This window comes from Erpetoichthys calabaricus, chromosome 13 (genome assembly GCF_900747795.2).
Source record: "Erpetoichthys calabaricus chromosome 13, fErpCal1.3, whole genome shotgun sequence".
NCBI lineage: Eukaryota > Metazoa > Chordata > Cladistia > Polypteriformes > Polypteridae > Erpetoichthys > Erpetoichthys calabaricus.
The window spans coordinates 55,002,976-55,030,496 of NC_041406.2; the positions used below are offsets into that span (position 1 = coordinate 55,002,976).

Sequence of the window (27,521 nt, forward strand, 5' to 3'; positions counted from 1 at the left end):
TGACTACATATGATGTTCACAGCTTATCGCAATAAAGTTTTTTAAACTACATTTTGGCCATATGTTCCTAACCTTTAGTTTTTACTTTAAAATACTGTAACTATGCCAAACACACCCTTCTTACTCTCCTGCTCTGTGAAACATTTTGCCAAGATCTGCACATAAAGCTTTAGCAGCAATCACATTCAGATCATATTTTCTTAAAATGTAATATTTTCTCTTATACATTTTAATCTTTGATGGCTTTTAATTATGTGAGGTACAATTTTCAACATTTGTTTCCTTGTCATTTATCATGTACCAAATGATCTTGTGATCTACTGTACCTAGTTAGTTTGAATTGTGATTTTGTTTGTCCAGTAAAGCACTTTATGAAGTTCTTCCCTGTGAAGTGACCTACATAAAATAAGAATTTACACACCTGAGCCTATAATCCATTCTTATGTGAATTTGGTTGAGCTTGCAGTGGATTATCTTCTATCAAAACATTCTTTTCCTAAAGTGGCTTTATCATCCAGAGGTTTGTGTCAACCCAAGGTCGGTTTTGGCAACACCATGTTCATGTCAGGAACTACCTCTTGACAGAACAGCAATTGCTGGACCACAAGAATTCTGCACAAAGTAACTGAGTTAGAAATGTAAGCTTTGGAGCTCAATGACAGTAGCATTTGCTGCTGTGCCACCCACAGCACTCAATTTACTGGACTACAAAAAAATATTTTTTGTTTGCTACTGGGAACTTCAGAGCAGCTCTTAAGTTTTTTACACTGATTTCACATATGAAATCGGAATTAAGCTAGCACATCAGGTTTTTGAAATACACATCATTGATGTTTTGACACTTTTGAATATCAATATATCAACACGATATCTGGAGTTTGGACTATGTCCCACCAAAATTATTTTGATGTGTTTATTCTGAAAACAAACCAAAAGACAATACCAGAGACACGTTAAAGCATATTTATGTCAATTTACCACAATATAAAAGTGAGGTTAGCGTGCCCAAAAATGTTGGAGGCACTTGCTTTTGCACTTGTACTGCACATCTGTCTCTCTTTGCAAGAACCAACAGTAGTCACCCATCATGCTCGGAGTGAATTTTCCCCGATATCAGTTTTCCATCACCTTTATATTTTGATGAAATCTTTCCCCATGCACATCTCTGACATCGCTTAGATTTGGTGGAAAAAAGTCAAGATGAGAATGTACAAAATTTGTCTTCAGTGATATTCTGGCTCACGTAAGCTAATATACTTTCAGCATATTCTCCACAAGCTCAGCATTATTCTCTGCTCTGTGACTGTCAAGAAAATTCTGGACAACCTGCACGAATGAGGGTGCTGATTCACTTGGCTTCAGTTTCCTTTTGAACTCCTAGTCAAGCATCAGTTCACGGATTTCAGGGCCAACAAAAACACCTTCCTTAATTTTGGCTTCATTTTTTCTCAAGACCAAACTTATTTCTTAAATGCTGAAACGCATCGCCTTTACTGTCCAGTCACCATAATTGTCCAATACCTGGAACATCATAACTAAAAAATGGGACGTGCTGGACGAAAACAGTTTTCAGATTTGGAGTCAGCAAGTGAAATTCGTTAAAGTACAGGTGAAAGAATCTCAGTAGCAAAATGCTTGTTGACCAGTGAATTATTTTATCCTTTAAATACATTTGATGTTTTACATTAAGTACATTTTATGAAAGCTTAAACATTTCTGTGGCTCTACCAACTTAACAAAATAATTTAATATGGGGTATTTCATGCATCTGTAATAGGATAAAATACTGTAGCACAAATTATACATATACGTTGCCATTATAACAGCAATTGTGTGACCAAAATCTATCATCTTGCTATTAATCAAATTAATGAAAAATATAGACACATTAACTAATCTTACCTTGTTAAGTGTATTTAGAGCAGCAGTAGCTGATACAAGGGCTGGTTCAGCTCTAGCAAGATCATTTTCACATTCTTTTTGCTTCATAGATATTTCAGCTTGCATTGCTGCTATCTATCAAAATATTTAAGTTATAATCAATAAATAGGAAGCATATAACAAGTATATAAACACCAAATTTATACTAACAGTTTATTAATTTCTATTTAGTACTATTCTCTCGAGTGACGAAACTCCAACAAACAAAAAAAATCTTCACTCATTAAAATACTCACAAAGTGTGTAAGTTACAAAGATGCAACATTTTAAAGGTTTGGCAGCAACATAAAATAGCTAAACCTAAAGGTCGAACATAAAATAACAATCACAAACCCACTTAATCCACTTTAGTGTTACAGGGGCAGGAGCCTATCCTGGTAGCTTTAGGTGTAATGTTGGAAACAGCTGAGAACAAGGTGGAAACTAGTTACTCGAAACCATGCACACACACCTAGACTAATACTGGACCATATTAGAATAACTAATTAACCTATCTCACATCTTTGGAAACACAGAAAGTAAATGAAAACTCTAGCATTATGCAAATAATGGAAATAAAAACACAGCTTATTTGAATCACACTACTTAAGCAAAAGTAAACATCCAACAGGAAGTTGGATAACCAACTTTTCATAGGGAATTCTAACAATAATTAATAATTTATTGTAAATGTATCAATATACTATATTGGACTCTGTATTTAACATAATGTACAGGTACTAATGTTTTAGCTTAGGACAGGCGCTATGTAAATGAAATGTATTATTATCATTATTACTGTAATGTCTCTGTTGAACATTGAACAATAACATATTATATGCTATACATCAGCTACAAGCTTTTCTATAAATGGAAACAAAACAGAAAATAGTGAAAACTGGATTTACAGTTTTAAAAGACACACAAGTGCTTTTTATTTTCTACTAGAGATTCATCTCACCTTACTAAATATATTGGAAATTATGTAAATAGCAGCATTAACAATATTCATCTATACTTTCAATACAATAAGTTAAAAACAGGATCAATGTGAGAAAAATGGTATTTACTGAAATTTCAAATGCACCTTTAGTCACAAGGAAAATATGTTATCTTACATAATTGTTATACCAAATGTCAAGAATCTCTAGTCCCTGGACACCAGAAGGTCTTGGAAAAGACTATATTCATTAACTAATGCAGTTATCATGCTTTGAGAACAAAAATGAGGAAAGTTATATTCAAATTAATAAACAGTCATACAAAACCTTCCAATTTCTTTAAACATCTGGGCAATAGATTGATACAACTTATTACTGTTGTGACATACAGTATTTAAATATAATTTAAAAAAAGAAAAATATACAAGGACCATTTACAATGGACAATGTAGCAAGTAATATATCCAATACTCCTTTTATGTACACACCTCTGGTGGGCTAATACGTTTCAGTATTATTAATGATATTTAACATTTTGGTCCAAAATGTAATCTTTACATTTGTGCATCTGACACAAAGTTGCAGATTTCAAATATTAATCCTGTCATAGCCTTGAAATGGATGCCGGTCAAATGTACACACAAAAATACTTTCACCCGGAAACACTCATGTGGGGCCATTTTATATCTGTAAAAAAATGTAACTCAATGAACTGACAGAGTTTCTATATCCCCTAATTTTTATACATTAATATCACGGCATGCTCAAGAAAATTTAAGGCAATTCTCAGACAATACATTGTCCTATCACATACAAGCTAATCAGGATCAAATGTCTACAGTTTACAATGGCAAAATAATCTATGTATCACAATAAAACAGTAAAGAGAGCCATAGAAACATTCGCACACAAGAGATTTAAGCAAATTGGGCACAGAAACAGAAGTAATAATCTATAAACACTGCACAGTAACCAGTCATACTGCCAAATTCCAATTTAAAAAAAAAACAGTATTATAGGGTCAATCCGTGAACTTGTTACATTATGCACTGCAGTGTAGTCACTACCTTGTACTGAAAGAGAGTTCCTGCAGTTTCTTCAGATATAGAAACATTACTGTCAGCAACCTAATCTTATCTGGGCCACAATCAGAGTTTATATCACAAAAAAGTAAACAAATTAAACTAAGAATACAAACTTGTTAAATGTGAAATTGTATTATTGTACTTTCAATTTTACATTCAAATGTCTAAAACATTCAGTAGATACAAGGGTCTGTTTCATTATTCCACAGTTGTATTTACTACCAAACTAGATATATATTGTTAGTTTTAGGCATTTCTTTTCAACCAACTTTTTCTTTTATGGTTACCATTTTTAATGTTGTCATGATCGAATTGTGAGTGGAGTGTGCATTTGTTTTCAAATCAAGGACAAAACATTTAGTCAAAATAAAGACTGACTGCATCACCTTCTTATATTATATATACAGGTGCTGGTCATAAAATTAGAATATCATGACAAAGTTGATCTAGTTATATTTATTTATAATTCCATTCAAAAAGTGAAACTTGTATATTAGATTCATTCATTATACACAGACTGATGTTTAATCAAATGTTTATTTCTTTTAATTTTGATGATTATAACTGACAACTAATGAAAGTCCCAAATTCAGTATCTCGGAAAATTAGAATATTGTGAAAAGGTTCAATATTGAAGACACCTGGTGCCACACTCTAATCAGCTAATTAACTCAAAACACCTGCAAAAGCCTTTAAATGGTCTCTCAGTCTAGTTCTGTAGGCTACACAATCATGGGGAAGACTGCTGACTTGACAGTTTTCCAAAAGACGACCATTGATACCTTGCACAAGGAGGGCAAGAAACAAAAGGTCATTGCTAAAGAGGCTGGCTGTTCACAGAGCTCTGTGTCCAAGCACATTAATAGAGAGGCGAAGGGAAGGACAAGATGTGGTAGAAAAAAGTGTACAAGCAATAGGGATAACCGCACCCTGGAGAGGATTGTGAAACAAAACCCATTCAAAAATGTGGGGGAGATTCACAAAGAGTGGACTGCAGCTGGAGTCAGTGCTTCAAGAACCACCACGCACAGACGTATGCAAGACATGGGTTTCAGCTGTCGTATTCCTTGTGTCAAGCCACTCTTGAACAAGAGACAGCATCAGAACCGTCTCGCCTTTGGACTGCTGCTGAGTGGTCCAAAGTTATGTTCTCTGATGAAAGTAAATTTTGCATTTGCTTTGGAAATCAAGGTCCCAGAGTCTGGAGGAAGAGAGGAGAAGCACAGAATCCACGTTGCGTGAGGTCCAGTGTAAAGTTTCCACAGTCAGTGATGGTTTGGGGTGCCATGTCATCTGCTAGTGTTGGTCCATTGTGTTTTCTGAGGTCCAAGGTCAATGCAGCCGTCTACCAGGAAGTTTTAGAGCACTTCATGCTTCCTGCTGCTGACGAACTTTATGGAGATGCAGATTTCATTTTCCAACAGGACCTGGCACCTGCACACAGTGCCAAAGCTACCAGTACCTGGTTTAAGGACCATGGTATCCCTGTTCTTGATTGGCCAGCAAACTCGCCTGACCTTAACCCCATAGAAAATCTATGGGGTATTGTGAAGAGGAAGATGCAATACGCCAGACCCAACAATTCAGAAGAGCTGAAGGCCACTATCAGAGCAACATGGGCTCTCATAACACCTGAGCAGTGCCACAGACTGATCGACTCCATGCCACGCCGCATTGCTTCAGTAATCCAGGCCAAAGGAGCCCCAACTAAATACTGAGTCCTGTACATGCTCATACTTTTCATGTTCATACCTTTCAGTTGGCCAACATTTCTAAAAATCCTTTTTTTGCATTGGTCTTAATTGATATTCTAATTTTCCGAGATACTGAATTTGGGACTTTCATTAGTTGTCAGTTATAATCATCAACATTAAAAGAAATAAACGTTTGAAATACATCAGTCTGTGTGTAATGAATGAATCTAATATACAAGTTTCACTTTTTGAATGGAATTACTGAAATAATCAACTTTGTCATGATATTCTAATTTTATGACCAGCACCTGTATAATGCAATAATGATCTTTACTGGACACATGCATACATGTTGATTGAAAATCTACTAAGGTGTCATTTTTATGGCCATGGTTTATTTTCACATTATATGATTTTTTTACTGTTATGTTTCTGGCCATTATGCAAAACTCTACCTTTACTGTAAATCCTAAATTATATTAAAACAATATGGTAATCATTACTGGGTTCACTACTTTAATTTAGTTTCTATTTTTACCTCATCGTCCTTTAAACAACAACTAACAATATAATGTTTTAAATACTTAAAGTATACCTTCCTCCTTTCAATCTTCAACCAATTTGTTCTAAAAAGACTTGGAGTAAGACTTTAATTATAATCATGTTAACACCTTCAGTACTGGAGTAAGCTTTGTAGATTTTTTCTGGAGTTTCAAAAGACTGTTATGTCCTTCTTATAACAGGAACGTCAAAACTGAGCACATTAGCTAAGGTGTTGAACTGTAAATTACCTGGCTACAGTTTGAATGCCTACCTATTGCATCAACCTGATCAAGTAATTTAATCTGCAAGTAAAAAACTACACCATATTTCTGTACTTGAGGTGCACACTAATAACTTTAGAAAGGTAATACAGTACAGTATATGAAATAAAATTATTCTACTGATTAAACTAAGTGTCAAACCATAATCTTAGTAGACTCTTCTATAAGACCACTCCATAATTGCTGCTATAAACCTTTGTAGTGTAAGTCTATTAAGTTTTTCAATTCATTATAACCTCCAAATCATAATTTTATCATTTAATTATTTTTCTTTTCAACAAGCAAATGTTACGTTTGTTTACATGGAGTCAGATAATTCTGTCTAGATCTGATTAATCAGCTCCACTTTTCTACTACAGCAAGTTAACCTAAATTATCTATTTGTTTGTTTTCCCAGCCTGCTTATTTCAATGCAGAGTCACAAAATATAAGGGCCCTTCTTCACAGTACTGAGTGCAACCAGCAATACAACCTACAATAGGGTGCCAGTCCATCACAGTAAATTGTTTTATGAATAGTAGGTCCTAATTCAGGACAAAAATGTCTTTATCATAGCCGTATTTTTTTTGCAGTTTATTAGCCTTCTGGATCATAAACCTGTTGATTTCACTAAAGTATACATTGTATTGGCTCATGATCCATTTATGTTCAGAGCTTCTTTACCCTACCTAAATTCATGCTGATGTCTCTTAATAGAACAGTAATGGAGTAATACATCAACATTTTTTCTAAGAGTATATTACATTAATAATAAATATAATTATAAAGTTGAACTACCCTATAATTTCCCAGGTAAGCATCGCAAATTTTTTCCCCACACACAAGTGGTCCTAACATTGTTCGTTTATTTTTGGTTCACAAACCACTGTAGTATATCACACTCTGTAATCATTACATTATGCACTTAAAATATTGACTTTGCTCTCTGTTTTACCCAATATATTTTGCTAATAGACTTGAAATTTTCCTTCACTGCCCTCTTACATTTTATATCATTAGTACAAAAAATAAATAAGATAATCCTCCAAACCTAGGCCTACTGTTGGCATTCTGGTTAAACAACAAATAGATATATTAAAAAAATAGTTAATTTGTAAAGTGGTGAAAAAATCCAACTCTATGTATACCATTAGTCTTTTCTTGAACAAATGTTCTTTCCTATACTTGACTGTAATCACATTTATTAACCACTAGATGTCCCCCACAACCAACACATGGGCCATAGCTCTGTCACAGTTAAATGGATGCTCAGCTAAGGGATATTGATCCAGGATAAATAAACCAAGCTTTGAGTGCAGTTTTTCTTTTTAATGTTTGCTAAACTATTAAGGTGTAATTTAGAACTGTGAAACAATTAATGGGGGGGTAATACATTCATTTCATGCAATTAATTTACAGCAATTTTCAACATTTTAATAACACGTCAGGAACAACTTTTCATCTAACATGCATTACTTTTCATTTAATAATAGCGAATGTTATTTTAAAATGTGCTTATCTTGAACCCAAAGTGCTACAAAGCATAACATATTGAATAGCATAAATGTACATCAGAAGAGACTAATATTAACAATAAAACATGCAATACGAAATCATGCAGATCTAAATCTAAATAAAAGGGAGAAGCAGACCTAAAAGATGTTAGAATCCATAAAAACGACAGTGAATAGTTGGATTTCAAGTAGTTTCTTAAAGCAGTGGTGCCATTATCAATGGCTTCTGGCATGGCCTTCTATATACTGTATGGGTAACACTACAGGGAAAAGCTCTGTACCCCACCTAAGTTTGCACTGTGGCTGTAGCAAGGTGAAGGAGCCAGCAGAATGTAGAACACATGAGGGTATGTAGGGCTTAACAAAGTCACAGATATAATGATGGGGCTATGCCATGGACTGTTTTATATGTGGACATAAGAAAATGTGTGCATGAACAGGGAGCTGGTGCAATTGTGACAATGCAGGGGTTGGAATAATTACATTTGAATAAGAATATGGACAGCACAGGTTTTCACATTCTGGAGCACATTAAAGGATTTTGCAGGTAGTCCACACAGAAGCAAGTTAAAATAGACTAATCAAGATGTGATGAAAGTGTGTACAAGTTTTTTAGAAGCAGACAGTGGTAGAAATAAATGTATAGTATTTTGCTCAATTGTTTAAATAATGTTTAAACTTATTTTATTGCATAAAGAATTCATTGTAACTCCTATGACTTTTCTTTACAACATCAGCATGCATAAATTCGTCCACTTAATCCACTTCAGTGCGTCACAAAATAGATCCTCTTCTTGTTGTATTAGATATGGGGTACTGGGGCAATACTGGAATGGGCTGCCAGTCCATTATACAACAGACTCCTAAACACACACACACACACATATATATATATATATATATATATATATATATACAGTACGATTCACATAGTATCATATCGGGCTAAGCTCTTAGCTTTTGGACTGTAGCCTGGAACACTTATTTACATTTTTTGAAGAATTTAGCATAAAAGAAGAATGACGGTAGCATTTGTTATGCTTTATTTCTACTCATTTTATTTTTTTATGGTAAAGTTTTAGATGAAAATGTAAGTAGTGAGACGTACAACAAGAAAGTCAATAAATTAATGTGGAGCAGTAATGAATTAACCACTACATGGTGATTGAGAGGTGAAACACCACCAGAATCCAGCATCACCTGACAAAAAAAGTTTGAAGATTGTGTCCTAAAGTCAAAATGCAGTTAATGATGATGATTTTTATAAGAATAACAGCACTTAATTTTCCTTTCTCATTTTTAACTCTTGTGCTTCATTCTCCCTCTGAGGCACGTCAAAGAAGGTATACTGCCATTTGCTTTACATGTAACATTGGAAGTCCCCAATCGATGCCTCACCCCACCTCCAAATCTTAGCACTCATGCATCTCATTACAACTTGCTTTACCATTTAATATTACAAATAGATCGATTTTGCAATATTATACTGATGCCTGAAGGTTATCTTCAATATATACATTGAATCAAGAAAAATAAATTTTTTATACCCACTATTCTTATATATTACAATGCAGCTGTAGTTTAGAGCGTAATAAATAACACTTTGACCTTTTACAGAGTATTCAATTAATAAACTGAGGAAAAGAATAAATGAACAATTTAATTTTTTTAGTTCACTTCTTTAATTACCTTCTGCTCCTCAGCGTCTGCTACAAACTTTTGATGGCTCACTTTTTCTGTCTGTTGCCCTATTACTGCGATCAGAGTTTCTGCATGCTGATTTTTAAGGTTTAATTCAACTTCTTGGGATGAAAGTTTACTCTTAAGATCCTCCACCTGTGAAAAGCAAATATAAAAAAGTAAAAAAAAAATAAATAAAAAAAAATTATTTATAACAAGTATATTAATGACAAGTCCAAATGGCATTCTATACTAACATGCTATAAATAATGACACTGGGGAAAAATTCACAAATACCATTAAAACAATAAAAATATTCATCCTGAAGATGAAAATTAAAGTGATCTAATACAATGGTTACAATATAGTATATTTAGTAGGAGAAATAGTAAATTCAGGGTTCACACAAGATAAAGTGTAGAAGTAAAGCAGAAGTTTAAAAATTTTAGCTATTTCAGGGCTTTGCAAGAAGACTTTATTTTAAAAATACCAGTACATTTTTTGTATATAATACCAATGTACTGATCAAAGCACTTAATAATTATACATTTTATTTGGACATCATTTCAACTACTTATACTGAATGTCAAAGTTATGAAAATGTATACCATGAACTATGCAGAGAAGTGGAATACAGCACATACGAAAAATAATTCTCTTTATAATTACTAAGCCAATTTAAAGATAATTATTTGAATTACACTTAATTAGTCAATCAGATAAACAGCTAACTGTCACATGGACTACTATAGTGTGTGTGCGTCATCTAAGAATGTATTCCTAAACACACTAGTGAAATACACCTTTTACACATGGGCAGGAAAAATATTAAATTACATTTTGATTCTTAAATTGTTATTTGAGTTGCTAAACAATCCAAACTTGTCAGGTTTGTATTATGTAATGATCTATTACTTCATTAAAATATGATTTTTACCTGTTATATGATTATTCAAATCATTGTGTTATTTAAATTGTTTATTTTGGTGTTTTATTTTAATATAATTGTAATTGGTACTTTAAATAGCACCCCTAGCTACATCAGGTTTTAAAAGAGACTACCAGTAGATGTGTAAAAGCTGGCCTAATGGGTTAGAGTGAAAGAGCTTTGTTGTTTGCTGTCTGAACTCCATGGTTACACCATTTATGGCACCTCATGCAGCAATTAAACCTCTGTTCAAATGTCAGCTATGGAAAGTAGAGGAGGAAGCGATGTCTGCCAAAGCCGTGTTATGAACTGCTGTATCATCTAATCATTGAAGGGGAATCATTGAAGTGTTACTGTAAGGATGGATGTAAAGGAAAGGTATGCAGCAGGAATCCACCACCTTACCAAATGCTAGATCACTATAACTTATTGAGTTATTGTATCTATCTATCTATCTATCTATCTAAAGTTTAATATATTGTTGTTTTAAAAAAACTGAAACCCATTTTATGGAAGGATTATTTTTTTATGAGATGTGAGGTTTCTATGTTAGTGACACTAGGTAAGAAACTGGGAAGGCCATTAGCTATGAAAGTCTAATCAAGGCCCTTGTAGTTTGTTACATCTTTGTAATGTATTTATTCCTTATGTTGCTAATTAAATATGTATTCATAGTCAAATCAGCATGAAAACATTCTATGTTAAATGCCTTGAATTACGCAGGCAAAATATGTTCCCTGAATTTTACAAAAACTACAAATGTTCACAAAATTACAAATGACAAAATAATTTCATAAAAATTTATTTAAAGCCTATAGCTGTACCTGGGATGCAGTTGTCTTCAGTTTTTGGATTCCACTGACAAGGCGCTCCATCCTTTGAGAAAGTTCCCTACGCTTTTTCCTCAGCAGGCTTTTGTAGAGGTCAATTTGTTCAAGAAAGCTTTTTGGGGTAGTGTAATTGTATCTTTTTTCATTCTGACAGTACTTCTCACTTGCCTGATTGACACTGCTGTGAACATAGGCCATGAAAACACTGATTGATTCTTGGACAGTTGGCTGGAAAAGACAAGGGAAATGAAGTGTTATTACATAGGAAATTTACATTCCATAAAATATTGTTTTTAGAAATTATTGTAATGGATTTTGCTACATCATTTGCAAGGTTCTTTCCCATCTGGGACTGATCTCAATCCAAAACGTATTCAGCTCACCCTCCATCTTGATCTCACCAACTCTCGTACATTACATATTTTTCTACACATTTGACTATTGTCTTTAGAAAATTAGTAATTTATGTATTTAGAAATTATATGGACAGCCCCACTTCTTTATAACATCAACCAGAAGTAATCCTGAAGTAACTAACAATTATTTACAATAAAAACAGATGTACAATGTTAATCTAGGGAGATGGATGGACACTGCCTGTGTGGAATTTACACATTCTTTTCATGTCTGCATGGGGTTCTCCTACAAGGTATTCCATGATCCAGCACTCGAAAACGAATGGATTGATATCCAAAAATGAATATTTTGCTAGATATATTATATATATCTAAAAAACAGTTATCAGATGTATGTTAATGTGTTCACACTGTGACCATGAACTGAAATTTTATATTTATAAATTCATTAATAATTTGTTAATAAATTAATATATAAAACAAGATGGTACTGCATAAAAAGAAGATGACAGATCAATTTCACTTTTATTAGGACCAGAAACAAAGACAACAAAAATAGTTTATCTTTAAAAGGCTAAGGTAGGAAGAGAAAAGCTATCACTAATACATTTTTGGGATATATATTTTATCTTTAATATACTGTGTGACATTAAATAAACTGATTAGTTTACAAACATATAACTAGGAAAGAATGACTTTCCATTGTATTCTTAAGTTCCCTCTGGAGACAAATAAAGTGTGCTCATTTGTGACTAAAGTCAAAATGAAGTTAAAGATAAGCCTGACACTATCTAAATTTAAAAATATATATTATTATAAACTCCAGTAACTTTTTAACATGTGACAAACTATCAAATATTGGTTTGTTAAGTTATTTTTTAAAAGCCCCAACATTCCTCCTTTGTTACGATGAATATCAACTAAAAGCAGTGTCTACAAAACAGCTTTTTTGGCTCTTTATTCTAACTTTCTGACACTGAGGCTGATGCTGGCTTGTAAAGGCAAATTTCAGACTGATAAAATAACTATTGTCATCAAAGTTAACAAAAAACAGCACAGCATGGAGGAGACACACTCCACCAGAGAGCAGCTGTCGGTAATTCACTGTGCTTTCAAGCAACATTGCAGTGCCTTTGATGAGCAGCCTCCCCTTCATTCGTAATTTGTCAATTCTCTTATGAGAAGGTCAGCGGTGACAGCACTTCCTGTCTTTAACAGCTGAGGCCTTTAAAGGGTCATCCTGTGATTACTAATTACAGTAATTTCATTAGCATAAATGATTTCAGCTTACAATTGATCTTGCACTAAAAAAATAACACACAGTCTGAGTCATTCTATTATGTGAAATGTTCTGTATCTAATTATATATTTTCTCCTAATAAGGCTGAGGCAATTATGAAAAAATCTATTGAAAGTTATGAAACAATTAATGTTGAATAAAGACAAAATCTTAGGTTATGTTTTCCTCTTTTCCGTAAGAATTTCTTTTTACCACAGTGTGGTAAAGCTAGGAAATGGTAATGGGGTCCAGCATCTAGTTTAAAAAATCCTGTGAATATTTTATGCTTCTGACATTGACATTCTTGAAGAAAATGTAACAGATGTTCAAAGTTAATAGACATGTTCAAAGCTTATTATGCATTTCGATGACTTATACACATCTGTATGTTGACTGACACACTATTTATGGCTTAACATAAAATTATTGAGCAATACCACAGTTAATGGTTTTTAATTGCCCAGTACATGTAATTGCATTATGCTTGCCCCAATAAATAAATAATAATAGACTATCCCATGTATTGCAATTGCTGGAGGCACTACAGACAACTCGACTTTTGACACGGCTGCACTATACATTTTAAGCAGGCATATTGTTATACCCAAGCACAACAGAATGTTAAGTATATATGAATAAAAAAGATCTAAGCATTCTAATCAAAGCATACTAAATTGATTGCATCCTGTAGTAAGATCATTTGTTCAAAAAGATGTAATTTAACTTTTAAATCTCTTTGTAAAAAAAATGTGAACTCTTATAGTCTAAGACAATTAACAGTGTATAACAACCTACATTCATATTTTGGGGCTGATTATATTGTGCCTAACAATTTAATGGCAGCAGTAGAATTTAACAGGATAAACTCTTCTGCTATAACTCAAATTGCCAAAACTTTTTCATTTTATTTAACTATATAATTAAAGCAAAACTGGAATAGTTATTTAACTATCATTGGTGAGCGTAGTCCTGTAAATTGTGGGGAATGGTGAGCAAAGCATTTTGACTATAGAAAAATAGAATAATTATGATCAAATCTCAGATTTTTTCTTCTCTCTTATTCAGCAAATAACAGCAAGAAAGCACAGACCACAAGACCCTCAATCTCTTCAATGAACCTCCTGCTGACAGATTGCAAGGCCTCCTGTGGCCACTCATGAAACCAGTCAATGGATGTGCAGTTAACGATGGCTGGGAACCTCCGAGCCCTGACACGCAGTGTTGAACCAACCGGTGAGAAACACAAAATGACCTGCAACAATAAAAAGAAATAACCAAAATAAAAAACTGTATTGTTCCTTAAAACTACAGTAAATGATAATTAACACAACCCATGTCACATCAACAATCTTCTCTAAAATTATTCTGCATTCAGATAAGTTAAATAAAGCAGTGACACTACAATATAATACACTATACAATTCCCTGAATAATGAAATTTCTGTTTTGGCAAATATATAGTACTAAGCAAAATTAAAATGCTAAGCTAAATATCTACTTAACATTACTAACTTAAAATGTATGTGAATTTTGCCTTGGCTTAAATTTACCCAGTGTATTGGCATGGGATGCTATTCCTTTCAACACTTGTGTCAGAAAATTTAGGATATCCTCTGAAAACAATGACTGAATGGGTGCAAAATAGAATTGCAGTTGTAATGTGTTATTGTAGAATGTTTTCCAGCACTAAAAGTATGTTATTTTCATCACAAAATGCACTATAACAAAATGTTTTCACCTATTTAAATTTCTTCAGTTATTTTTAGGAAGGATGCATTTACATGAGCAGAAAAAAATCTAGTTTAAAAGCATTTTAGCAGTAAATTGTAATATAGTATCTAGAACTAGCTACTAAAAAACAAATACGGTATAGAAAATACTATAATTAAGCAAGATAAGTGGACCATTTATCAGGCCGATAATGATACTAAATAACAATGTTACTAAGTAAAAGTAATTTTGATCCCAGCTTAACTTTTTAACAATACTAATGAAGCACAGTACCGTAGGTGTTATAACAATGTCTTTTTTTGAGGTGGATGGCAACAAAAATATTAAAAATCAAAACTACTCCTATACAATCACATCTAAATAAAATACTGTAACATGTTTACTTCATTTGTTTACTCTTCCAACACTTGTGGAAGGTTAAAGATATGTATCGCTTAGACAGCAATATGGTGCAGAACAATATATTGCAGCTTCATATTATTATTATTTTTTTTTTGAAAAAGTAATTTTTACAATGATTCTAAGAAATATGCATTCATTTTTTCACAGTGATTGACAGAAATATTTGCTAAGGTACTTCCAAAAATGTAGCCAATATTATTGTAGTATATTATCAGAAATATGGTCTCATATGAAAGTCAACATATACTATATTTAGTAGTATTGGCACCCTGCCCAGGATTGGTTTCTGCCTTGTGCCGTGTGTTGGCTGGGATTGGCTCCAGCAGACCCCCGTGACCCTGTGTTCGGATTCAGGCGGGTTGGAAAATGGATGGATGGATGGATGGTATTATTATATTATATAGTATTTAGTATTTTTACATTTTGCAGCCTTAAATGCATTAAGGTAAAATGGATTGAATGGGAAGCTCACTATATTCCAAATACAGTAGATACATTGATAAACTGATCAGAATACTCTGAGGTGAAGAATTAAACGTTTTTTAAATCATGACAAAACAAAAAAAATTGAATCACACTTGGGTGTTTAGTGTGGATAACGTGGTTAAATTTTGCTCTCAGCTTTGACTTAGTGTCCAGGCCAAGACTCCAGCCTGGGCATTACATATTTTAGGGCAACTATCAATGAATGGCCTTTGTAAAATGGATTATATAGTGTTTCACAAGCCTTGCAAAGTATTAGAATATTTAATGAACCCTCCCTAGTCACAACTTCTGAATCCAGATATTGCATCAGTGGTATGTGACGGAACAAATTAAATTTCACCAATAATAAAGCACATCGGAATTGAAGTGGACATTCTTGTGCTGCACTTTTAATACTTTTAGTATCACTTAATCCAGACCAATCTGACAAAAATAAGGTACAACTTTATATTGCGCAAATGTACCAAAAAATGTTGCAATGTCCATTTACTTCCAAACTGGGTCTTAGGAGCTTGAAAAGAGGTGGACGGGATCTAAACTTGTTGTTCGATTTGCAGTTTGTCTATGTCCCTTCTCCTAACAACCAACTATGATGAAACACAATTTTATTACTTATGTACTTATTATAGCATGCCAATTTAGTGTTTGTTATTAGCCAAAATATTTTACATTGGGAAGTAGGAGGAAGCCAAAATATTTGGAGAAAATCCATGTATTCACGTGGAAAATGTAAATACAGGAGTTCAGTTCCCAAGAGATGTGAGAGAGTAACACTAATGACTGTATAACCCTATCACTCCAGTTTAGAAATATATTGAGGGAGAAAAAAAATATTTAAGTGACACGATTTAATTCAAAAATGCAGTTAAAAGTAACATTTTTTTTTTCTTGTACTAAGATTTTGTTGGTCCTTTTAGACTAAAAATAAAATCATGGGGCGCCTAAAAAATAATTAATTTAATTCAAGTATAATGCATAGATTCTAACCAGATTAACTACAGAAAGAAAATGACACATCATATACTGTAAAAGTTTATTAAAGTATGTAGGATAATGGTAATAATTGGAGAAATTTTCAAATTGGAAGAGTTATTTTTTGAAACCATTTAAGGAATCTATGCATTTTTAATTGAATTAAATTAATTATTTTATGGGTGCCCCACAATTGTATTTCTAGCCACATATGACCAACAAAATCTTAGTACAATAAAAAAAATACTTTTTAGTGTATTTTTGAATAAAATTGTGTCACTTAATTTTTTTTTTTTTTTAAATATATTTTTTAGCCACCCTAATACCACACAGTCCTCATCACATTACAAAAACCTTGACTTGGGTGGGAAGGTGATTTGACAAAAATAACATTTAAGCCTATGATCTTAAAGTGAAATGTAACATTAATTCATGTTCATTTCTCATTTCAGAAAGTCCTAACCATGTGTGTAGTAGTCCTACATGTGTGAAGTACTGGAAATGTGCATTTGTGTATTGAAAAATCAAACCTGCAATCTTTCTTAGAAAAACCCAACACTTTATCCACTGACCCAACACCGCCAAATCACGGAAAAGAGTATCATGCCAAATTTGCATATAAATTATGAAAAATTGGTAAAATTAAAAAAAAAAAATTAGTTTGTGTACATTGGTCTTGAATCATTGACTGTTTGTCCAAAGTGCTAACCACTTGACCAGCATCACTAATCTTTCACATATATGTGTGTTGGCTAAAGCACGATATATGTAATCACTGAAAGTATAAATAAAGTTTAAATTTGACGTAATAAATGTATATATTCTGGGTCAAAACTAATGAAACACTGCATTGTCAGGGCATTCACGCAAAGCTTGAAGGAAATCAGTACGGTAAAAGTGGGCAAAAAATTGATAGCAAAATTTGACCCAGACAAACAGACAGCAACTGTAAAACTGTAATAATAAAAATAAAATTCATTGCATATATATAGATTTTACCATATTATATTTCTAGTATTTTATAATGTTGGTCGTATAAGTTGAATGCGTAAAACTCACGGTATTGGTCCAAGAGATTATGATATGCTAATGCCCACCTGAGTATGGAAGCGTATTAGGGCCATGGAGAAGAAAAAAAAAATATGGACACAGTGAAGAAAAAAAAGTGTATGTTGAGAATAAAGTCAACATGACGACTTTATTCTCGCTATTTCCACTTTAATCTCGACGTTTATGTCGAAAATTCAATGTGTTTGAGAAACTGGTATGAGATTGGAGGAAGCAAAAACATGTAAAAAATAAAAAAATTAAGTATCGTATTTTTGAACGGGCATATAAGTCGGGGTCTGATTTTATGATCGATTTTTCGGGTTTTAAAACCTTATAAGCAAGTATGTATGGTAAGTATACATAGAACACATCTTACACATCTGATAGCATATAAACAAACACTAAGAGCAAAAACCTTAAAATGTTCTAAATAAAAACATAAGGTGGAAGAGTCAGAGGTACAAATGCAACAGGAATGTAGGCTGACAAAGTGCAAAGAACACTAAAGGAGATCTACACAATGACAAAGAAAAAAGTTGCATACAGAGTACAGTGTACATTAAAAGAATGTATAACAATAAGAAAGAAAATGGAGAAAGTTATAAATGTTGGCAGCATTTTGCATGCAAGAAATAAACTATTATAGTACAAGAAACTTGTATAGAATAGCTAAGCTTTACAACAATGACTTTATGAAAGAATTTAAATCAAAGATAGTACAGTGAAACAGATAAATTAGAAGATGGTAAAAGGAAAATTGATGTTCAGCAATGCAAAACAGGAATTGTGGAAGCCATCACTAACAAAGAGCCATAAGATAAATAAGAACATATATGTCTAAGAGACCAAAAAAGAGTCCATATAGTAAAGTTTGGTATTTGATGTCACGATTATCAGCAGAAACTACTTCAAATACCAGACTGGATAATCAACCAGAGCTAAAGGGACAGAGTTAAACTGAGCAAAACAAAAGAAGGTAAAAAGCACCAGGCTAAAATGAGAAATTTAATGAATGAATTTTATATTCTGTTTTCAAAATACAAAGTGAAATTAATGTCTTTACTAGACTATTTGTAAACTGATGGACTGAATTTGAACAAATGAAGCTTTTATGAAACATTGTTCTTTAGTCTTTCAACTGTGATTCTTACCTTAAGCTGTCGACGGACTCTGTCTATGAAAAATTTCCAACAATTTTCTCTGTTATCAAGCAAGCCAAGACTTCGGACCTCATTTCTTATTCCAGTGATAATATTCTCTGTTTCTTCATCATTGAATAACTCTGGTATTTCTCCTTCAAATACAAGTTTTGTAAATAAAAGTAAATATTCTACTATTTCTGATGCAAGGCTGGAGAGACACTCTCTGTGTTTTATTAGATTCAATAAGAACTTAGCTAAACAGAAACGGTAAGGAAGTATTTGTATAAACCTGATCTTTAGTAGATTTTTAAAACTGTCAACATTATGACATAGTAGAAGGATGCAGTACCTTGTTGTAAATGTTCTGAAATCTCCAAAATAATGCTCATTAATATGGTTTGAAATGTGCTCTAAGCCTGTTCTTACTGAAGAGTTCTATACAAGAATAAACTGCCTTGAACTCTAATGGCGAAGGTACCTTTAGTAATACCTGCAGAGAAGCATCTGAATTATGCATACATTGCAAAACGAAATTTCCACTTAGTAACATAACCCTTTAAACTTATTTCACTTGTAAATACATAATTTGAAAATAATTTAACGCAATCTGACTGCATAATTTAGTTAAACATTCCAAGTAAAATAAATCTTGTCACATGTTCTGGCTTCAATAAATTCAATAAATTAAAAATAAAACCTAGCACAGCACAAAAAATATTGGCCATTTAAAAAAAGACATTTATTAAAGTTATTTTTTTACTATTGTCCAAATCTCTATCATAAAATAAAATAAGCAGGCATTTTTTCCAAATAAATAATAACCAGTAATTACCAAAATACTTAATTTCTCACTGCAGATATTTTTGATAACAACAAAAATGTTTTTAAATTAATTTGGGAGAAAATAATAGCAAAGTTATTTATTTTATGTTCTATAAATATATTTTCTTTTTTTACACATTTATAAGATATTATAAATCAACAGTTGAACAATTGAAACTGACAAGTACTACGGAGCTTAAATTAGTAATAATGAATTAAAATATACAAGCGTTTCAAATATATCTGAAGATGTATACACATACTGTACTGATAAATAAAAAGACATATTCCATTTCAAAATACATATGTATATGCATCTAATTAATACACATATCATTTATCATAAAAGAAAAAATGCTAGTCTTGGTAACTTGAACCTATTAAGTTATAATTTTTGCCCTTGATGACAGGAATCATTTTGCAAAATATACAAAATAGCATTTTACATAACCAAGAACAATGAAAGTGACTCATTTAACAAAATTGAAAATTAGCCAATGTATAGATTCAAGTTCCTTCATTTTTATTGCCATTGTCAAAACAGAAGCAATAAGCAATATACAGCATTGATCCTGTCAAAAAAATCAAGTCTCAAATAAGTCAATAGCAGCAGAAGTGTCTCAGACCATGGGCCTATTTGCTAAAGTCAAAGACACAGCATACCACCTATTACCAAAAATCACTTGTAATGTAATTTTTCATTACAATTTGACATATCCATTTAACTAAAGATTCAGTATTTATGAGACAAATACTCAATTTCTAACCAATGTAACCAAAGATACATAACAACACCTCAGCCATGAAGACAGTATAATAGCTGGCAGCCTGACAGCACTGATACAGCAGTAAGCATTGCATGTCACAAACTGTGTGGAATTAATGGATTACAACATCCAGAGGTAGGTTTGCCTAGCTCACATGAATGTGATATTAAAAGAGACCTGTATAGTGACTGATATCAACTGAACTTATGAGGAACTAAGTTTAAAGATGTGTCAAGTGAGAGGAGAGAGGGAGCAGTCAAAACAAGCGAACAGGAGAAGAACAGGGAAGAATGGCATAACAGTCGACACCTTCTGCAGAAGAGAATGAATGCTGTGCACTATGGTCACACTCTATTTCACATGGACCCAAGTCCATTTTGTAGCATGAATGTCAAGCAGCAACCTGGATTTTATAAGCAAACACCCATGTAGTATATAACAGGTAGATGTATCTGAACAATTTAAATGTCACTTGGATCTAATACAGTCACTGTCTCCTTGCACACCACTTTACTCATGCTTGAGAACCAATATACAGTAAATAGGCCAACCTGGTTTGTTAGCATAACATTTTAGCTAACTTTAGTCAGCCAGTTACCGTAATTAGCTAAATGAATCAATTTCCGAACCCCATTAGATAATATAACCATTATTTACCGCATGCAGATATGTTATTAAGCAATGTATTTTTTATGTTTTTACTGATACATTCTAAATTACCAACAGTACAAGCACTACAGTGATAAAGTGCTCTGCAAGCCTGTGTGGTTGTTGTGTGGAGGTGTTTGTATTGTCCTTTATTTTTGTATCAGATTTCACAATAACCGGTTATGCAATAAAGTAGTCCATTTTACACAAGAAAGTGTTTACATAGTCAGTGCATGAAAGCAGGAAGAGGGTAAGTGGCAAAAACATTACATTAGAAAGAACTGGAGTGTTAAAACTTAGTTTTACTATGGTAGCAACAGTCATGCATACTACTTGACTACTTCTTCTTCTTCTTTCGGCTGCTCCCGTTAGGGGTTGCCACAGCAGATCATCTTCTTCTATATCTTTCTGTCCTCTGCATCTTGTTCTGTTACACTTATCACCTGCATGTCCTCTCTCACCACATCCATAAACCTTCTGTCAGGCCTTCCTCTTTTTTCTCTTACCTGTCATACCTTATCGTTAGCATCCTTCTCCCAATATACTCTGCATCTCTCCTCTGCACATGTCCCAAACCAACGCAACCTCGCCTCTATGACTTTGTCTCCCAACTGTCCAACCTGAGCCGACCCTCTAATGTACTCATTTCTAATCCTGTCCATCCTCGTCACACCCAATGCAAATCTTAGCATCTTTAACTCTGCCACCTCCAGTTCTGTCTCCTGCTTTCTGGTCAGTGCCACCGTCTCCAACCCATATAACATAGCTGGTCAATATAATGTATATTTTGGGGGATTTTTTCCCCTACTCTTGTGTTTCCATCCATCCATCCATTTTCCAACCCGCTTGAATCCGAACACAGGGTCACGGGGGTCTGCTGGAGGCCAATCCCAGCCAACACAGGGCACAAGGCAGGAAACAATTCTGGGCAGGGTGCCAACCCACCGCAGGACACACACAAACACACCCATATACCAAGCACACACTAGGGCCCAATTTAGAATCGCCAATCCACCTAACCTGCATGTCTTTGGACTGTGGAGGAAACCGGAGCGCCCGGAGGGAAACCCACGCAGACACGGGGAGAACATGCAAACTCCACGCAGGGAGGACCCGGGAAGCGAACCCAGGTCCCCAGATCACCCAACTGCGAGGCAGCAGCGCTACCCACTGCGCCACCGTGCAAAACTCAGTCTTATATTGACATTGTCCAAAGAGAAAAGTGGGTTATTGGGAACTAAGACTTTTAGCTTAGGACAAATACACTTGAAGGTTTTGCTTATAAGTGAATATAAAAACTTGAAATATTGTACTGTATATATTGTACATAGATTTTTCTTATCTGTACATGAAACTCTGAAAGTTTAATATATAAACTCCATGTATTTTTCTTATTTTACTTATACTTACTTTTACTTAATAAATAGCTTTTGCAGTACTGTGGGCATTGTCTGCTTATTTTTGTGGCACAGATATTTTCAGTTTAATATGATTCACTCTTCTTCATTCACCCTTACTGTTTTTTCAAACTGGGCAGTATTAAAAGATGACTTCTGTATGATACTTCTAAACCATGGCTGTCAAACTCAAATTCTGGATTGCCACAATGGCTGTAGTTGTTCTTTACTGCCACTTTCTTATTATACAGCAATAACAAAATACTGCCACTAATGTAACATACTAATTTTGTCTTAATATCAGTTCACTTGTGTTTTAAGATTCAAAACTCTTGATTGTTTCTATTTTCTTTAGCTAGTAGCCAATAAAAAATGATATGAAAGGTGAGCCAACAGATGACCAGCTAACTCATGTCTTATGACTCAGTTCTTCGAGGAACACCATTTTTGCTCCAAGTAATTTTTTAATTAGAATATAATTATCGATGTTACTGAAACACATTCTTTAGTTCTATGGCTGGTTAAAGCTCTCATTTTGATAATATAAGACATTTCCAACACTGGTGTTTTTTGCCAGTGCTCTGAGAAAACTATCAAAATGTTTTATGTACCAGAGCAGATTAATATTTCTCAGACCTTCACATTTTTTATTTTTAATTATTGTACTGAAACAGATATTGCATGATGGACACATAGGTGCAAATGGGATCAAATTACCTAATTATTTGTTGGCTCTCACTTTGCTTTTTTATTGCTTGGCTGCTAGTTGAAGGAGAAAAGCAATCTATCTATCTATCTATCTATCTATCTATCTATCTATCTATCTATCTATCTATCTATCTATCTATCTATCTATCTATCTATCTATCTATCTAAAGGTTCTAAACCTTTAAATGCAAGTAAGTTAAAATTAAGGTACAAGATTATATCATAATTAGTAGTTGTAACTGGTTAATAATTTAAAAAGTGGCTGTAAAAAAAAAAAAAACCTGAAGTTACTATTGCTCTCCAAGATGCAGTCTTAAAGCAAGTAAATAAAAATTAATGCAAAACATTACATTTAATTGGTATCTGTAACAGGTTACTAATTAGTAAAGTAACTGAAACAACAATCTGTTGGCAGTGGCTCTCAAAGATCTCAAAGTTTAACACAACTGCTCTAAACCACCAATAATTTCGTCTTCAATGCCCTTTCAAAAAAAGTAGCCTGAATCTACACATACATGGACTATGGAGTCTATAGAAGTAAGCAAAATAATATTTGACAAACTATTCACCTGATGCCAGCAAGTCGTTAATTAGAACAAGGAAGCGTTCATCTGGAACTTGGGCATCTGTTAACAAAAACACAGTGGGCATATTTTTGGCTCCAGTCTTGATGTACAAATTGGCTAGATCCACCTGAAAAAAAAACATTTTAATACTTTACTGCCAGCTACAGAATTAGCTAGAAAAGAATTGAAAAAGGAACTGAAATTACAGTATAATTAGTAATAACCAAAATTAGGAAGCACAAGATATAATGAATAGAAGAGGTTAAAATGTTTAAAATGGGAATCAAGAGTCTATTAATTAAAACATTATAAATATGTACAGTATATATATTTTTACTTCAAGAATGACGTACAAACATTGGTTTTTATTACAAAAAACAATAAGCACTGATTACCATAATTAGCTTTTTCTTGGTCTTTAATATCTCATTTCCTCCTTGAATAAAACGAAACAGCTGTTGTGAAAAGTGGAGGTTTGAGTAGAATAGTGAAATGTATTCACAACATTAATTGAGTTTCTGAAAATGTTCTATTATCCTGCCAAATGTTAAACTGTAAAGGATGAAATCCTATATATTGTGGAAAGTCACGAAAATATTGATTAGAAGAATGCAGTTTCAAATGAAATGCAATCAATATTAATTAGCTAAGGAGGAATGTTTAAGGTTTAGTTATACTTGACAAGTATATTTATTCAAAGAACTATTTGTGCATCTAAAAACAGCATTACAACCATTCCCTAACATGGGCTATTACTTGTGTTGGCTGATAACTGTTGACAGGCACATTTCCTAAAACTACAAAATAGCTTTACTGTACCCGAAGGTCTTGAATGCCATAGCCTTTTCTTAGTATGATCTGGAAGACATCCAAGGAGCTGATATAAGCTGCTAATCTTGAGAGGCTCTGCTTTCCACTGCCTCCTACTCCAATGAGAAGGGCATAACCTCTAGAAGATTCCAAGATACGGCTAATGCGACACCTGTTCAACAAGTGATACAATAAGATTTGTTGTAATAAAAGGGAAAACAGAAATTACATATTATTATGATTAAATCATACCTATAAATATAATATTGCACAAATTTTCATATTATTCTAATGCATAAAATGTGAGAGACACCACCAAATGTAAGCCTATTAATCAGTATATAAGGGATTTAGTGAACTGCAATTATAGGGTACAGTAAAAGTAGTATATCTGGTAAAAGTATGTTAAACATATTTAGTTAAATACAGTATAATTAATACTGGCATTTGTCAGCATTAAGCCACCCAGTGAGGGCAACCGAGCTCTGCCCATAAGCTCTGACTCTGGTCCCATACTGTAAATATCAATGTCCCTGGTAAGAATGGCGCCTGACTAGGAGCAGTGTCCCTGGCCCGTCCCTGAATCTGATCCACTCAACAGAGGCAATCTCCTTAGAGAAGCCAAACAGACTAGTGAGGGAAGCGTTTATGCCTTTTTTTTCTGTTTTGTACCTTTGATTACTATTTTCAGTTCTCTATTTTAGTATTCTTTTTTGAACTTTAACATTCATGTGGCAGCCCCGGTTGTTCCTCCAACTTTTTCTGAGGACTATTTTGAACCTTCACAATATGAAAAATCCCACAATGAAAAATTAACCAATGGCTTGAACCTTTTTTGTATGTAACGTTTTGTCAATAGACAATTTACCACAATATATTAAAATAATGAATTAATGTATTATCATGATTAAATATTAGCATTTAATTATTTTTTTTATAATTCTCTTTGCACATACAGATTTTTTGCAAGCATTTACCCCAAGGACATTTACATTGTAATATCCGAAAGAAAAAAAATGATTAACAGTGAACTATATTTTTAAAACCAAATTCACAACCTAATCCAGATTTTCAAAATAGTCAAAACTATGAGGTGAAAAATCAAATCCATGAAAACAGAGCAGCAAAAATTACAGCTATAACTATAGCAACAGATGCTTCTATAAAGAGACTCATCGTACAGAATCAATACATATTTTATGTGCATTTTTGTTTATTCTACTGTAGTGTTGTTATAAAGATGGATATGTGATCAGGAGATGGTATTTTAGTACACTGGCTACCTTTATTGCCTCACAGCTCATACAGTCCTTGGTTTGTATCCTGGGTACAGTTGGTGTGAAGCTTGTTATGTTCTTGTTATAAATGTAATTTATGACCCTTGTTTGATTATTTTCTTTTGTTATTTTGTTTTTAATACCAATAATAACCACCACCTAATCAAAGCACCATGATGTCCTTACATTGATGGATTAAAGACCAGAAGTCCATGTGACCATCATCATCAAGTCCTTCCATGAGAACCCTGAAAACAATGAGGACTGATTGATGTCATTTATGTTAGGTAGAATGCTAGAGGGGGATGGGCGGTCTCATGGCCTGGAACCCCTGCATATATTATTTTTTCTCCAGCCGTCTGGAGTTTTTTTTGTTTTTTTTTGTCTTCCCTGGCCATCGGACCTTACTTTTATTCTATGTTAATTAGTGTTCTCTTATTTTAATTCTTTTTTGTCTTTTTTTTTCCTCTTTCTTCATCATGTAAAGCACTTTGTGCTACATTATTTGTATGAAAATGTGCTATATAAAATAAATGTTGTTGTTTAGTAATGGCATCACTGCCAATGAAGTGGCTGCTGACATTACTGTACCTGATACAACCACGTTTTGCCTATATAAGATGGCCAACTGTAGTACTCTTTATTAGGATCTTGGATAAATTCTACAAAATAAAGACTCTGCCTGTGATAGTAAGCAGCAGAACAATTCTTGGCTAGTTTTGCCATTGAATTCAGATTATTTTTGTATTCAATTTTTTATTAAAGTTGAGTAATAAAACAACAGTCATAAAGATCAGTTTAAGTGAAACATTAAAAATCAAGGTAAGCAGTAACAAAAAAAAAAAGTGGAGAAAACAAAGAGAAACAGTTTGTGTATAAGACCAGTAATCAAATTTAAGCAACAACTATTTGTTTAGGATATAATCAGAAAAAAGAGGATGACTGAAATGATCACTATTGGATTCTATCAGTTTTACAGGGTAAGTCATTAAGAGCAGTAATACCTGGAATAATAACTTTTTCTGGCTAATTCTAATTATGGAGTTATCTTGTTTAAATGGGTGTAAGGGTTGAATTAATGGTTTATAAAAATTCTTTTCTTTCTTTAATAATAATTCTTTGCATTTATATAGCGCTTTTCTCACTACTCAAAGCGCTCAGCAATTGCAGGTTAAGGACCTTGCTGAAGGGCCCAACAGAGCAGAGTCCCTATTGGCATTTACGGGATTCGAACCGGCAACCTTCCGATTGCTAGTGCAGATCCCTAGCCTCAGAGCCACCACTCCGCCTTTAACAAAGAACACTAAAAGACAAGACTTACAAATCAATAATTTGGAAAACTGTTATAAGAGAAATACGTAATTACTGAAGACCATTACTTCTTCTAAAACCATAAAAGCTGTAATAGTAATGAGACCTGAAAACAAAATATGGATGTGAATTCTCTAAATATTATTTTGTACTGTAAAATGTAACCAATTACCATGTTCTTTACACTGTCAAAAATGCTAAATCTGCAAGACAAATATGATTTATTACAAAGACAAAGTTGTTTGTAAAATAAAATGAATAAACTTGAATAAAGTGCTTATGCAAGTGAAATCAGGAATTTATATAATTTATGGGAAATTAATTATGTGCAATGTTCAATTTGACATGTCACCCACCCAGGACCCTGCAGTAGTAATTACTGTAGGTTACAGAGCAAACAGT

At 33.3% G+C, this 27,521-nt stretch overlaps 1 protein-coding gene across 1 annotated transcript in view; it reads right to left on the bottom strand.

Annotated features, from left to right (window-relative positions):
• Positions 1–27,521, bottom strand: part of LOC114663749 (dynein axonemal heavy chain 11) — a 341,140-nt gene that overhangs the window by 93,677 nt on the left and 219,942 nt on the right. The window contains 7 exon segments of the mRNA XM_051936024.1: positions 1,903–2,016; positions 9,647–9,793; positions 11,390–11,623; positions 14,121–14,282; positions 18,823–18,965; positions 23,725–23,848; positions 24,541–24,703. Of these exon segments, the coding sequence (XP_051791984.1) occupies positions 1,903–2,016; positions 9,647–9,793; positions 11,390–11,623; positions 14,121–14,282; positions 18,823–18,965; positions 23,725–23,848; positions 24,541–24,703 (1,087 nt within the window).